This window comes from Castanea sativa, chromosome 3 (genome assembly GCF_040712315.1).
Source record: "Castanea sativa cultivar Marrone di Chiusa Pesio chromosome 3, ASM4071231v1".
NCBI classification, from domain to species: Eukaryota; Viridiplantae; Streptophyta; class Magnoliopsida; order Fagales; family Fagaceae; genus Castanea; species Castanea sativa.
Window position 1 is genome coordinate 56,456,194 of NC_134015.1, and position 16,448 is coordinate 56,472,641.

At 33.7% G+C, this 16,448-nt stretch overlaps 1 protein-coding gene across 3 annotated transcripts; it reads right to left on the bottom strand.

The window, feature by feature from the left end:
* Positions 1 to 1,024: 1,024 nt before the first annotated feature.
* Positions 1,025 to 12,346, bottom strand: LOC142627881 (uncharacterized). 3 transcript variants are annotated; one of them, XM_075801763.1, is made up of 16 exons: positions 12,191 to 12,346; positions 11,157 to 11,612; positions 9,309 to 9,386; positions 8,897 to 8,952; positions 7,875 to 7,994; positions 7,690 to 7,760; positions 6,909 to 7,002; positions 6,519 to 6,731; positions 4,520 to 4,771; positions 3,851 to 3,959; positions 3,561 to 3,628; positions 3,365 to 3,406; positions 2,393 to 2,462; positions 2,236 to 2,310; positions 2,033 to 2,124; positions 1,025 to 1,458 (listed from the first exon to the last, which is right to left on the bottom strand). In XM_075801763.1, the coding sequence occupies exons 2-16, from the start codon at positions 11,460 to 11,462 to the stop codon at positions 1,383 to 1,385; spliced, it is 1,722 nt and encodes a 573-aa protein (XP_075657878.1). In that variant the 5' UTR covers positions 11,463 to 11,612; positions 12,191 to 12,346; the 3' UTR covers positions 1,025 to 1,382. The 3 variants fall into 3 exon arrangements, with proteins under 3 accessions (XP_075657878.1, XP_075657879.1, XP_075657880.1); XM_075801764.1 differs by having other exon boundaries at positions 12,098 to 12,213; XM_075801765.1 differs by lacking the exon at positions 3,365 to 3,406.
* Positions 12,347 to 16,448: the final 4,102 nt, after the last annotated feature.

The window sequence follows — 16,448 nt, forward strand, 5'->3', positions numbered from 1 at the left end:
TCTTTATTGTGCATCTTGATCAACTGGATTGTAGAGAAGAGAACGAGTAACAAATTTTATCTTAACAATTAAGTTTTATTTCCATTTGACAACCCATGAATGTAGGTCTAACAAGGCCACACCACATAAATCTTTGCGTTCTATATATGATTAATTATTTTTCTATTTTAACTTTCATAAACCCATTATTATTAAATACATTCACAACAATAATACGAAGTAATGTTCAAGACTAAAGTGAAAAGAGAAACGTTACAAAAATAATTCTAACAATTACGTTTTGTGGTGTGGCCATTTGATTTGACATTCTTTACTCAACTAACAAAGATTTCTAAATTCTAAGACAAGGAATCCCAAATCAATTTATAAGGAAATCAAAAAGCCCAAAATTTTTTTTGGATAAGAGAATTGTTAAAAATGTCATCTCAAAAAAAAAAGAAAAAAAAAGAATTGCAGCTATATCAATGGCAAAGCTCTTTATTCTAGATCCCCAGCCTCATTACCTTTCGGGACATTGCAAATCCATTCGTATATTACATGCAATTACTATCAAATTGATTTGTGTTCTAGAATATCTTTAACTTGTGCTTCATTCAATTTCTAGATCTCATTGCCTAAAGATAACACTACTACCATCAGGAAAATAAAATAACATGGACTTCGCCAACATTGGAATTCTCATAGCACAAACGTAGATAAACTGTGGTACATTCTATTATTCATTTCCATGATCCGAACAATTAATCTCATGCAATATGACCTCTTCTGATTAAGGATTGTACTTCAAATTTCAAGAGGTCAGGTGGCCATCAAAGTATTGATGGTCAATTCTTGTAATCAGGTAATAGAATAGCAATGGAAATTTCTTCTTCTTCTTTTTTTGGTTGATAGAGCAACAGTGGACATTAGTTATTAATATTGTTTTCTAGCAATGTGTTGTAGCTTGCAGGGTGTGAATTCAAAGGCTTGAGTGAATGCCTTGTAGCTTGCAATCCCCTTTAGATATCAGGTGGTCGATGCAAAGTTAACCAAACCAAATATTTGCAGAATATGAATTCAACAATTGTACAAGGTAAACAAATAAAGAAAAGAATTTTTCAATATCAATACAACCACAAGCATCCTACTTTCATGACCCTCATACACCTTGAATTTTTTTTTTTTAACTCATCCAAGATAATACAAAAAGGAAATAACTTTATTTCCATTATAAGACAAACAAAAAACTGCTTCAAAAAATAAAATAAAAAAATTGAGATATATACTCTTTCTACAGATTTAATGACAAATTTAATCACCCCACCTAGCACATTTATTAGAAGAGAAACAAATTCCAAAATCGCAATTGTGGACCTGCTTTTATCACCTCACGCAACCGGTAACTAGGGTCGATGATACACATATTTTGTTCTTGGGTCCACAATGAGACCCTTGCCTCCATTCACTTCTAAATCATGCCTGGTAGACCGTGTCATTGAAACATTAGAATCAAACATATGATTTGTTGGATTTGCATATTTGTTATTATCATTGTAGACCAGAAATGGCATGCAAGATGAAACAGATGCAACAAAACTGATACAGGAAAGGACTGTTAAACCAGCCATCTATCATGAGCCTGTGGTATGCACACTGATAAAATATAAATGAATGGGAATCCCTATGTATCATGAGTGTTGTCAGCCAAAGAGTCAAATTGCTTTCTATCGCCATTATCAAAAAGCATGAAATTTTTAGGGGTAAAACTTAGGTTCACTTCATTAGGTCTATACCTTAGGTTCCCTAATTAAACTCAAACACAAAAGTGTATTGATTTTTTTTTTTTTTTTTACAAGTAAAAAGGGTATTGAATTTAATTGTGATTGAGTATGATAACACCATTTGCTTTGCATTGGTCAATGCAACAACTGTGTTTAAATTTAATTGGGGGAACCTACAGTACAGCACAAAAGGAACTATAACTAAGTTTCACCCAATTCTTTTCAATTAATCAAGAAAAAAATGGAGGAAAAAGAGAAAAAGAACACTCAACTGAAATACAAAGTCAGGGATTGTCAGCTGCTCACGGGGAACATATCTGAACAGCTGCAAAAGTCGATCAACATATACCACTTTCTTCCACACCTAAAAGGGGTTCCCACATAAGAGATAAATAAATAAAAAGAGCACACTAGTGACCCATAACTTGGTTCAGGTTCCAATACTTGATCAATTGAAAATAAGTTTTAGACATACCACATTATCTACAAGTAATTGGAGAGCAAATATTGCAGCCTTAAGCCCAAACGTTGGGTGAAGAACATATATTGCCTATACAAAGCAGATAAAGATATCAGAGCAAAATGGTAAATATATTGCTCCAAACAAGACCAAATAATTCAGTGGTGCATACATGTAGGTTGCGCTGGTGTTTCCGACCAAGTATCTGTTGTAATCTTCTCATCCATCCCAAGTCTGGTTGACTGTTAAATGAAAGGAACATGCATGATGTATAGAATCAGCAAAATTAGATTACTTTCAGAAGAAGGAACTTCACATATACAGCATAAAACCTACCCAGATTCCATATACCAGTTCCATTTAGACAAACCATATAGAAGAGCTCAAAAAACAGAATCTTCCTTTTAAAATAACTAGTTTTTTTGGTTCTCATGCAATGCCTCAATATTCTCATTCAATCTTCCAAAAGAAAAGTCACTGTTTGTCTTCTTTAGTATGTGAGAAGGTGAATTGTTGTTATGTTCTAAAGTCCCTCCATGACTGAAGGTTACCATTCAACAGTTACCATTAATATAAACCATCTTAGATGAATAAAAATTTAGATGTTCCAAGTAGCCATCTATATGCCTAAAACTGTCAAAATGTCCTCTTCTTCCCCCTCTACGTATGGATAATAAACATGCTACAATATTTACCACAAGTTTTACTTCTTCCAGCACCATTTTTTTTAAAGTATTAATTCATCAATAACAGTAAATAGAAACAACTAAAGAAATGGGGGAGTTGTGAGAATCGAACTTGCGATCTCTCGCACTCAAAGCGAAAATCATACCGCTTATACTGGCCATCTGTGGCATAAATCACATAAGACAAGGGGTAATTTAGCTAGCAACAATTTTATAGTGTAACGGTTAACCTTGATATACCTGAAATCCGTTGGATAAAAACATGAAATCCCATTCCTCAATCAACATTTAACTACTCTTAGCAAACAAGCCAAGCATAATTTGCAAAGAGGAAGACAATTGAAGTTATGAAGGTGCCACCTAATTTAGTGGGTTAAGTCTCTTAGACTTATGCAAGAGACATTGATCAAATCCCACCTTCACTAAAGAAGGGGATTTTATGGGATGGCAGAAGGTACCTCTCTTCCTGTTGCTCATAGGCCCAATAGCCATCAATGGAACTGGGACAATAGAAAAAAAAATACAAGTCATGAATTTTCTACCATCCTTTGAACTGTTGAACTTGGGATAGCAACAGACGCTACTAACAACCAAGGCAACTCAGAGGGCTGGTTAAAAGTCATGCATTTTGCATGTTTGTCATTTAACACTTACGGGTGTAAAGAAGCAGCAGAGTGGAAGTATACAATAGTATAAGGCTTCTGTATCACGGGCTCGAACTCCTGACATTTGATAATAAAGATGATGATCTTAGTTACAACAGGCAATACTCATAGAAGGACAAAATTTAGAAGATTATAACATAACTATTCACAAACAGTTGTATGCATTTTCCAATATCAAGGAGCAGAAATTCTGAAACTGATGAATCCAACTACCAACTGTTACGCAAAAATATTTCTGCAGACAATAATTAATGCGAGTTAAAGCTGTAACAAAATTACCTTTATGACATAGAGCACAAATCGTTCCAAATCGAGACATCGCAGCAGGAAATGTGCCCCCACAACCACCATTACAGGACGACCCTCACTGTCTACCCCACCACGATAGCTGATATAAAAATGAAGAACTGATGTTAAATGCCAACCAGCACCATCAATTTCAACACATTAATAGCATCTCTAAACAAGAAACACTGAGGTTATCCAAGTGGGGATATCAGAAAACTGCTAGACAGAGTGCTGTTGCATAAAAATGAAAATTCTATCATGTGTAGATCTCATAATTGGGGCTCACCACACACTTAGTTTTAAACTTTATTCTGTAGCCACATATCAGCATCACAGTGTACTGATGAACAAAAGCACATTCCTTATGAAGTTGTAAACGGGGGTTTCTCAAAAGGTTTCTAAGATAATCACTGAAAGTGTACATAGAAAATAGGCAATGGGGAATCTAGGTCCAAAGAGATCACTATATCTGCAGCTGTTAAGGTGGCAAAGAAATCACAAACTTGAAGACTCAAGAACTTTCACCAGTTGAACCAACCTAGACATCTTAAATATTGAGAATTGCATATTAATGGGAAAAATATTGATTAATTTATATAAACAATTAAAATCTATAGTAGGCAGGTAAGCAGTAGAAGAATATGAAGTACGGACACTTACACAATTTTCATCTCTGCAATTTCAGAAAGATTAAGAGAATTTGCTTTAGCAAGGTATCTAGAATGAAGTGAGTATTCTTCAGCAACAGATAATGGAGGTGCACCAAGGTCACCAAATCCAAGCATTCTTGCACAATTCCAACCCCTTTGTGCTTGAGCAGTTTTCTCCCATTGTTCCTTGCGTCTCTGATCGGGATCTTTGATTAATGACATGAAGGCAGGATCCAGATATGAATCCAAATGTGATGAATTCCTATAAAAATAACACGTGTCCAGTGGAGTATTTGAATGTTGAAAACTAAAATCGAGTAATAGTTCCATTACAAAAGGAACAATAAAATGATAAATACAGATGGAGAGCAAATGTGTGCATCAATAGCAACAGATATAGGCAGAAACAAAAGGGAAAACAGGCTATCATAGATGAAGAACTTTTTTAAAAATTTGTCCAGTTAACATTCTTCAACAATGTACACTATGCTTTCTTTCTTTTTTAAAATAGAAATAATTTTATTTAAAAGAAAAAAAAAAAGGTTCACATGCACAGAAGGTGTATCAAACCACTCCTAAAGAATTACAATCTCATGTTCAAAAGCTAAAAAAATAATAAAAGATGGGGAATGCTACCCAATACAGACATCCAATCACACAAGGACCTCAACAAAGAATGTTTGATATATGATTAGTACTCTCAATTCCAAATATTCTCCTATAGTCTTCCTTGCCAAAACTCCAACATATCAAGCACAGTGCCATGGACAATGGAGTAACAGTTGCTCAACATATTGCCCGCTACTCTTGCACATGCAACACCAACCAAGAAGCAGGTTATTACGTTTTCAAAGATTATCCACTGTCAATATTTTCCCCAAGGCTTCTGTTTATATGGAAACGAAACCTTTCTTGATACATTTACTATGCTTTCTTAAACAGCTTTAATTTCTGCCTTGATAAGTATCATTACTAAGATGTCAATTATGGCGGACTCAAAAGAAGTAGAAAAGCACCCAGCAAAGAAAGAGTAGGCTTGTTGAAGTTTGGTTTTTATTTGTGCAAGTTAATATCAGATTTCCCAGCTTTTCTCAGTAACCATTTATCAATAACCATTGGAAGTAAAAGGCTGGAACAATATTATTGTAGAGTTCTATAACGTCCACAATGAAAGAATACATAAAACCGCAACGAAAAGCTGTAATCAAATAAGAATTGTATGAAATGCTGTGCCAATATACAGCAACTATACCAATTTCCCTTTACAAATTTATAGTGACCAATTATGCTGTGTAGCCACATGAAACAAACAAAAAACAACTGTAACCCCCAAGAAACAACTCAGGTTGTAGGTTTACTCATAATAACCTGAATGCTTTTTAAGCAATCCTAACCATTAGCCTACTAGTACTAGATTACCATTTACTAAAAGTCATTTTAAGGCTATTTATCCAGAATTCAATTATAAAGTAGCAATGAAGTGTAGCAAACTAGAAAGAGAATTGTGAAAGTAAAAGATGCACATGTATTATATAACTTTTTTTCTTATTGTTATGGTAAGTCTTGACTCTTGAATCTGCAACCTCTCCCTTCACATTCCTCTTACAAGGAGAGAAGTTGCCATATGAGCTAGAGCTCATTGGCACATTTGTTATATAACTTCATAGTGGCTGTACCAAAGTTGTCAAAGTCATTCAGGAGGCCATTTAGGTTTGGTCAGGAGAATGAAATATTTTGGAATAGGTTAATACTAATGTACTATTTTGGGGTTACCGCTATTTTTATAAATAAATACACACACACACACACACACATAATGATTTAGGTATTTTGTCCCATAAGTTTTAGGGGATATTGGCACCAGTTTAGTGGCTGGTACAGAATGGTAGTAACAACACCGGACTGTACCCATTCCAACTCTTCTATATAATGATTACAATAAAACAATCAACCAGTAAGACCATTCACAGTGGCATTTGATTTTCTTAGATGTATTAAACTTCACTGACCTTCGTACCAACCCAACATCACTAATAGGAAGAACATCTGGAGCTTGGGGAGATTGGGGAGGTTTTGGAATAGTCTTCTTTGGCAAAGGCTTTATTCTGATTTTACGTTCATCTATAATTGTCTCACCATTCTCATCCCCAACATCTGCTGGAAGCTTCGAGATGGCTATCTCCTCCTCATGTTTATCTCTAGGAAAGTAGAGTGGAAGCAACCTACATTGGAAAAATGTGATCAGCGATGATGCTTAAAGCCTACACAGTCGTTAAAACAAGTTGTCACGACATTAATAGAAAATTGTCAAATTTAACTGAGAAATCATATCATTTGATTAAATAAAAATGCACTTTGTGTCTAAAAGGTTCGATATTTTAACCGCAACATTAATATACCTCTTATATATTTCAGTATCGGTTGATGTGGTAGTACAAAAAACAACAGCTGCCACTTTATCTTTCTGCTTCTCAAGAAGCCGCCGGACGGTTCCTGAAAGAGCAAACAAAAGGTGAAATGGAAAGAACAAACTAGAAATATTTAACCCTCCAAAAACAGCCAGTTATGCAATAATTCACAAACATTCACATGATGCTTAGATGCATTCAAAAAATTATCTCCTTCACACTCACGCCAATAAGAGTCATGATAGCATGCACATCACATGAATACCATTTATTAATTCTGCTCCTTGTCATTTCACAGCATTTCACTGCCTCTATTGTATCAGCTAAAGCATTTGAACTTTTGAATTTTCCAATCCATTGGATTGAGTGAGGCCAATACAAAGGAAAAAAAACACATAGATTAGAGCCATTGAAGAAAACTGGAGGCCCCACCACAGAAAAAAAAGTGAGAAATCAATTTTGGGACTTCATAAGTTGGACCATGCCACAGACTTTCCATTTTTCTCCTTCTTCTTCTTTTTTAATATAATTTAATTTTTTTAAGTTTTCCGCAATAAGAACAGAATTTTAGCTTTTCTGATTGTTTGCATTAAAGGCCATCTGTTTATTGCTGGTGGCATCTATGATGATAAATTTCTACATAAACCCCACATAAAGGTTCAATTTACAATTTTACATGGGCAGCACTGACATACACCAAGTAATTTGGCAATTTGTGGAAAACATCACAACAATCAATAGAAGAACTGTAACAAGTAGGAAAATATCTCACTTATAGCCACATGAGCAGCTGGTTCACGAGGATAGTTTTTAGCCTCTGTATATATACAGCCCATAGCAATGCTGCATTCATATACATCAAGCAAAATAAGTTCCAGATTTACAGAACTACAGGAAAAGCACAAGGGTGAGCGACCTAGAACAGAAAAAATAATGTAGCATCTGCTACTAAACCACCTTTTAAGCCCATTTTCAATGAGAAGTTCAAGGCAAGAGCGGTAGCAATGACTAAGAGCATTCTCTGCAGCAGTATGGTATTTCACCGCATACTTGGGACCAACGGTATGGATAACCCTTCTGGAAAGATATACAAAGAAATATGGGATTCAATTTTTTTATACATGCATAAATATAGTTAAGAATAAAGAATGAGTTTGAATATTTAGAGACAAAGTGCATCAAAATGACACATGACACTTTTTTTAACTGTTAAGTTACACACACACTTAGCCGGTTTTGAACCCATGACCTCACCCTCCAACCATTCTTGTGGGAGAAGGAAGCGTCATATAAGCTAAAACTCATTAGCAAAATGACACATGTAACAACAACACAACAACAAAGCCTTAAAATGACACATGTAACACTTACAAAATTCAAAATGACAGATATAACTTAAAAGTAAATAGATAAATACAAGATTATGGATACTGAATCCCAACCAACATGCAACATGTACATTATGATAAATCCCCAAAACTGATAGCTTTACTCATGAGGTATCAACGCAAAATTTATTGATGCAAGAACCAAACCTAAGAAGTTCTCACAATAATTTCACTTGGACATACTTATCAAAAAAAAAATAATTTCACTTGGACAATGAAAAATACTTACCAAAGAGACCTTATTTATTCATCAACCAAATCTGGTAAGTAATAGACAATCACTAGCAACATGGACAGAAATTTATGCTTCAGACCCTGTTAACTAGAAGATAAACTGCACAATCAAGGCAAGTTGAATGATTTCTTCTTCTTTTATTTATTTTTTAATTTTTTTCTTTAAAAGGTGTGCCATAAGTATTGCAATGTTGAGTTAAATATAATAGCACATCATTATTGTCTCTGATCTCCTAGGTAGTAGGGAACATATATGAAGTGCAACAGGGTACAGAAATAATCTTCTGAAATTGCATACGTTTCATCTTTCTTCATTTTTGACAAATTATAGAAAAAGAAATGCACCAATATGCCCACCTAGCAGGAAGGTCATATGCATTAGAAACTTTTGCCATCCCAGTTCGGCATCCACCCTGTCAAGAAACAAAGATTTATCAGTTGAGTCTACTGTTGACATTTCTTATCTCCAGCAAAGTGTTTCACCAATCAGAAAACCTTCATTTAAGAATGAGGGGAGGGGGAGAACCTTGCTTCACCCCAAAATAATGCAGGGAAATCTACGGTTTTGACAATTTTTTTTTTTGGATGAGTTACATTTTTGACAATGTTATGGTACATCCTGACTATTTGCTTTCTTTTAAACTTCCATTGTAAAACCATATGTACATATTGTCATGTCAAACTATGAAGCATCATGCAATAATGCCTCAAGATCAAATCCACTGAAGATTTCTAGATAAAAACTAGGCTAAAGAAACAATTTCCATACCAGTGTAGCACATTCTTCTGCAAGACCAGGTCCAGCTGCAGCATGCAGACCAGGGCTGCTGTGTGCTTCATCCAGGTTCTGTTAACAATCCAATTGTAAAACATACAGGATTAGGTATTAAAACATATTATATGCATGGTGAATCTTATTAATTGTCCAATGCAGGCATGCCTAATGTTGTGCTTTAATTGAGAACAACCATGCTGCCTAGGATGTGTAGAGTTAAAAACTCATACCAACTCTCACAAATCCTAAACTTCTCCACCGGAAGGAAATTTACTGAGGAACCATACTGCCATGGCAAGCTCCTCATGTATTGATTAGCACCCTTTGTGAAACTAACATGGAGATTCAAGAAAATATTCTAATCACTCCTTATATAAGAAATTTTTACCCCTAAGGTGGCAGCTCCAGCACCTTCTAGACACTAAATTTCCTCATGTCAATCAGAAGCCAAACCATTTTCTGCCAAAACTCTGGTCCATCCATACATTAATTAAAAAGAAACATGATTTTTTTTTAATTCCCCATAGTCTTTAACATCAGGTGTAGTAGCAACATAAATCAGTTGCATTTTCCAAAATATTTCAATAGAAGCAAGTTCAGAAGACAGAATCAAGGAGAAGATCCAAAGGCAACCCAGCAAAGGACCAAAATTTGAATAGTCTTACATAACAGTTCCAATGAAAATTATTGGACCCATTGTTTTATCTCATCAGGGTTCAGAATTCAAGCCTCATTCCAAGCTTAAAGCCTTTTATAGCACATACATACAAGCCCAAGCATGCTGATTCATTTGAGTTGTTTCCTCATCCATATATAGCCTCAAAAAGCATGTCCACATGTCACATTTATGTGGCGTTTGATACGGGGTATTGTTTTAGAATTTCCAGGAATGTTTAAAAATTCCTATGTTTGGTTGCAAATTATGCTAGGGAATCAGATGCCAGGAGAATCTGGATTCCCCCTTTAAACCCCTCTCAGTGGGAATATAGATTCCCTTTAAAATAGGTGGGTATCCAGATTCCCAAGCTTAAAGGAAATTATATTTTTTTATAAATTGACAATTTTAACCCTTTTTCCTTATCATTTAAGCAATTGAGATAAAATATATAATGAATCATCAATATCTTTTCCCTTATCTTTATCTTTTCCTGTCAAAATAACATAAATAGGATAGACAACTCTGTTGATATATTCTTTAACAAAGTTCTATTTATGTTTCATGTGTGGAAAAAAAAAATTTGAAGAGGACCCTCCATTATCGCCAAGTATTCACTTTTGCTGTTGTGTGTGTGTTGCTCAACAAATTATTAATAGTTTATATTTTGTTTTTCATTTATTTTGTTTTTTCTCTTGGAAACCTAGTGTATTTTTAAGTTAAGTAGCCACATGGCTGACTCTTAAGAGGGGAACCTAAGGAACAGTACCTAAAGTATTGTACCTAAGTTTTTTCCTTTTTTAAAGCATTTAATAGTTCATATTCAAATCTAAGGATAGAATGAGAAAAATAAATCATTCATTTAAGATTCTTGGGAATAAACCAAACATTAGTATCTCACATTACTAGGAATCTTAAGAGATTCCCAAAGAAACCAAACATAGGAATAACTACATTCCTAGGCATCCAAATTGCAAGGAATCACATTTATAAGAATTTGGATGCCAGAAGTAATGTAGATTCTAGGAATCTAGATTCTAGAAGTAATGTGGATTCCCCGTACCAAACGTCACATTAGTGTGAAAGTAACAAATTCAAGACTGTCATTCCCAAAGTACAGAAATTTATGTTGTTTTGCCATAAAGTTATTTGGCAAAAGGCCAGATTACAAAGTATTAAGTGCTCACCTCATTTGTCGAGTTCACAACAGCATCAACCTCAAGATTCCATGGATTCCCCCTCCAAAGATATATCTTTGAATTAACCTCATGATCAACAGGAAACCTTGACACCATCGCATTGCTACCACTATCCTCCCCGGGAGATGTCAATGGATCAGGAAAGTACGAATTTGAAAATGAAGGATCTTCAGTCTCAAACTCCAAAGAAGACCTTTGCTCTGCATCCTTCCACCGCGGGACTTGATCCAAGCTAACAATAGACTCCCCATTATCCGTCGCTACACCACCCCTGGTTGTGGCCGTACGGTACATTTTTTACAACTCCCAATTACAGTCTCACCTCCCTTATTATTGGGTTTCTCAAACCCAGTTTCACAAACACTATCACACACCACACCTCTCCAAAACTAGCCGCATGAACTATTCTATTGAGTGCAAACCCAAACCAATCACAGAATTCCCCTGAAATCAACACAAAAAGATGCACATACCATAATCACAATCAACACATAAACACAAATGCACCAAGAACAATTCAAAAAAAAAAAAAAAAAAAACTTTTAATCATATACATACAAATTAAACTATTTTATAATGAAACCACCATAATTCTCATCAACGCTCATTACATATAACTATAATTCACATAAATCCCCAATTTTTTTTTGTTTTTTTGAGCTACATAAATCTCTAATCAAGAAGCACAAAAAATAAAGGATCACTCAGAATCTGATTCAACAGCTGAGAAAATGTAGTAAAAACAACATTTTTGAAGATCAAATTCTCATAATTAAAACAAAAATTAAATCCTAGTGTAATTGGATGTAATTACATTTAACACTAAGTTTAAAAAAACAAAAAGATTCAAAATTTCGCTTTCCTCTGTATTCCACAATTTTCCTAGCAACCAAACACGGATAAATAAAATTTGAGCTTCGAACTCTAACCTGTAAAATTTTCCGCGAAAATTGAAGAATTAAAGAACGAAACCCTAGAATTCGATTTGGAAGAGAGAGAGAGAGATAAGAGAGAGAAAGTACCTGTGATTGTGAGTTTGGGAATCACACAATTTTTTTTTTTTAAAGTTAATTTATTTATTTGAGAAATATATGTAATGTGTAATGTAATAATGTAATATGTACAACTATGTTTGCTGGGATGATGAGCTTGCAAAAGGCAGAGATCTTTTTGGTCACGAAATTGCTTGGAAAATTTGCTTATTGTATATCTTTTTTTGTCTTTATGTGATTGTTTGACTTTGAAATTTCATCACTACCCCTTCATTTTTCTTTGAATTCATTCTAAGACCCCTTCTTTTAGTTCTCATTCTTATAATAAAATTTAAGAAAAATAAATAAATTTATACCAACAAAACCCTTTTATTTTTTCAATAAGTCTGGTGATAGATTTGTGTTTGATTAAGAATTGCTTATTTTTAGTGGCTTATTCTTTGTATAATGTGAGACAAATGGCTAAAAATTAGTTTATTTTAAAAAACAAATTGATGTTTAGATTATTTAAAATAAAATTGAGATAAAAAGTAGTATATAAAAAAAAAAAAAAGTTTATAACAACTTCCCAAACCCGCATAAAAATATTTTATAATGATTTTGAAATGGCACAATAAGAATAATATTAATAATGGACTCATATAAAAATAATATCTCATCCATCACAAATTTTGTGAAATTTTTTTATTTTAAGTAATATATATATATAATGTTTCAACTGGAAAAAAAAAACATTATGCTATTTTCGCTAAAGATAATTTGAATGTTTCAATAAAAATCCAAACTGAATTTTCATGAATTTGTCATGTTCTTCAGAGTATCCTTTTTTAACATCATCATTTGGATATCCTAAATATGGAAGTGAATACTTTTTTTGTGTATTGGGCTTGTTTAAGGTTTTTTTAATATTTATTTATTTTTAATTTCCAATTATAATGACTATCCTTAATTCTCTCCCTAGTTGTTTTTTTTTTTTTTGTTGAGAAACCAGCCTACAAAGTTTTGGATTAAATAATACCAGTTAAATTAGTCTGAAAAAACAGTGTAAGAAAGCGGAGGAATAGACTCCATCCGCACAACATAATCTGAAACATGAATAGCATGTCTAATTAAATCATGGGCAAACTTGTTACCTTGTCTCTTTGTGTGAGAGTAAAGTAATACACTAAAACAACTTGAAAAAAACTTAACATCCTCCCTAATTAGTACTTAGTAGCTATCGATAATTTTTATAAAAAAAATTAATTAAAAAAAAAAGTTATTGAGAATTGAGATTTAAATCATAGTCATGCCTATAAGCTTATATTATATGTTTCATTCCTAAAACTGTTTTTCCAATTAACATCAATTCCTTATTCACAAATGATTTTGGATTTATTTAAATTTCTCTTTACTTTTTTTTTTATAGAAACAAACACACACAAGAGAAAGGAAAATGGGTTCTAACACAAAGGCACACCACAATTCCACTTAAAAGCCATGGTAACTTTTAAAGAAAGTTGGAGTAAGTTATACTACACACAACACATAATCTTAACTAAATTTCTCTTTAGTTGAGATTATATAAATGAAAATGACTAAAGTAATTAAAAATAATAATAATAACAAACATATGGTACATTTAAGGAGCAGTAAGAAACTATGCCCTAATAATAATATCTTAGAAGACAACGTAATGATAATGTAAAGACAAGTGATGCCGCATATATATTATTATCAGCCTATTAGGTACATACACTTGGCATGTAAAATGACTATGGTTTATTCATTTTTGATAATGTAAAGACAAGTGATGCCGCATATATATTATTATCAGCCTATTAGGTACATACACTTGGCATGTGAAATGACTATGGTTTATTCATTTTTGATAATGTAAAGACAAGTGATGCCGCATATATATTATTATCAGCCTATTAGGTACATACACTTGTCATGTGAAATGACTATGGTTTATTCATATACTATATTGCTTGGCTCTCATTCATACTGAAAATTTTAATTCTTTCCTCACCTGAATTCTTTTTAAATTTAATTTTTGAAGCAAAAAATTATAGGTAAATTACTTGTTCACTATTTTATTAAAAGATTTTCACATGTTTTAAAGTCAGTTAAATCTGTTTAACAATTTTTTTAATCATAAGTTGACTTGACAATTTTAAATAGGCGAGAATTTTTTATAGAATAGTAGACAAATGATGTGTTTTACCTAAATATGATATTTCTCAAAATTATGGGTTTTTTTTTCCAGCCCTTATCATAAAATAATACTACTTATATAGCACTATTTTGCATAAAATACAATATTACTTGAAAAAAGTTGGAAAAAAAAAATTGTTGGTTGACAGAAGCTGGTACAATTAGTCAATTTTTGGGAGATATTTAGCGCCTACTTTGTTTGACTGCTAGCATCATGATTTTCACGTGCATGTATCTAATAAAGTGTAGAAATAACAAAATGAGAGCTCATCAGGCAATCCAAGTAACGAATAGCTAGATGAATAATTAAAATAGTAATGTTAGAGATACAAATTTTTTCAATATTTTTTTATAAACCACTGATGTGTTCAGTGATTATTGTCCAATTCTGTAATCAAATTGCATTTTTAATTTTTAGTTTTCCATGTAATCATATGGCTCCAGTTAACCCTTCAGCATAATTGTAACTTATCCTTAGTGTGGTATTAGAGCCATATCAAAGCCATATATGGCTTTAACAAGGTTTCCTAACTGGGGAATGACATTGGCTTCTATCTTATCTTCTATTATATCTAGTTGTTTTCCTATGACATCTAAACACTAATTGGTGCAGTTGTTTTGTTCCAGGACCTTTTTTACTAGTTTATCTTCGCTAGAAGGTCTCCTAAAAGGAGTAGCAACTACCTCAAAACCTTGGTGTTTAATGGTTATATTTTCTAGGGGAGGGTGACTAGATCGGACTACTTCCTTCTTCTCTTTGATCCAGTTAGTCTTGGTGATAACACAAGATTTTCTGTGCCATTCAAAATGGTTCTCAAAATATTTAAAGAAATGGACACTTGCTGATATTTCTTTCATGAACTCTTTCCATTTAGGGTTACTTCTATATTTTGTTCCTTGGTATGATTTGCCTTATTGGTTTCTCTTTTGGCTTTGTTTGTTTCGAAGTCAAAATCATCACCTAAAGACTTATGATTTGGGGTGAAGTCCTTTTTTTTATGACATTGAGCTGATGACCCACTAGGGGTTCAGTTTGCTCAAAGTCTGACTGAGTTAGAGAGGATCGATTGTGATTTTCATCCTCATCCACCACTGACTCTTGTTTGGCTGTGTAGCATGGTGTGCTAACTTGGGATCTAGTCTTGACTCCTTGGAGCTCTAGGTCCAAGTCTTTCCTAGGGGTGGGGGTTTGGATGAGCTACACTGGGATGCAAGTCTGTCTCTGAGGAGAATAAGGGACTGCATTCTGGGTTGATGAAGATCTAAGGGAAATCTAAACCTGGACTGGTCAAAACTTAGCCTTACAGTTCCATCAGATAACTGCTGGGCAAAGTCTAAATCTAGGGTTTGGGTAGGGTGTTGGTTCTGAAAAGAATAATTTTCATTTTGCTAGGTCCAATCTTGTGGGAATGTGACCTTTGTCTATTTAAGTGTCCTGGGTACTTTAATTTGTGATCCAGGGGCTGTGGTCTGGATAAGAGCGGTTTCTCTATTTGCTTTGTTGTTAAGGGCTTGTACATTTAGGTTTATCCTGATGCACTTACAGTATACTCTATATGTCAAGTTTAACTATTTGGTTCCTGAAGTCTTGATATTTAGGGTGAGGGCTTTGCTAATACGTAGGTTATGAAGGGAAACTGTGAAGTTGGGGAAATAGTCGAAACAGATTAGTCTACTACTAAGACTGGTTTAGATGGTTTCTAAGAGACTATCCTCAAATCTGATCCTCAAATTTGATGTGTCTTGTGTCCCTAAGGGCCATAAGGATTGAACAATTCGAACCTTCCCTAATTAAGGGTTTAACTCCTACCTGGACTAAGCCTATGTGTAGAAAGTTGTGTCCTTCCTTCTGATGGGCAGTTAGGGTTGATGGTGCAAACAAATAACATGTTTCATATTCTTTGTTTATAACATAAAATTGTTCTATAGTCTTAACATGATAGTCCGTCTTAAGAGATCAAGAAGACTTATAGATCTAATTGGTAGAAACTTTAGGGATATTCCAATCTCCTATGTTTAAATCCAAGTCTGGTACCTTATAAGATTCTGAATTGGGAATTCCAATGTCTTCTGGAATCTCAGGGATGGA

Excerpts from the sequence above, each read along its gene's own strand:
- LOC142627881 (XM_075801763.1), bottom strand. The coding sequence starts at position 11,462 with ATGTACCGTACGGCCACAACCAGGGGTGGTGTAGCGACGGATAATGGG. Across the intron at positions 7,003-7,689 it reads AGCTGCTCATGTGGCTATAA|GAACCGTCCGGCGGCTTCTT; the intron begins GTGAGATATTTT and ends TTGCTCTTTCAG. Across the intron at positions 4,772-6,518 it reads GATGTTGGGTTGGTACGAAG|GAATTCATCACATTTGGATT; the intron begins GTCAGTGAAGTT and ends TTATTTTTATAG.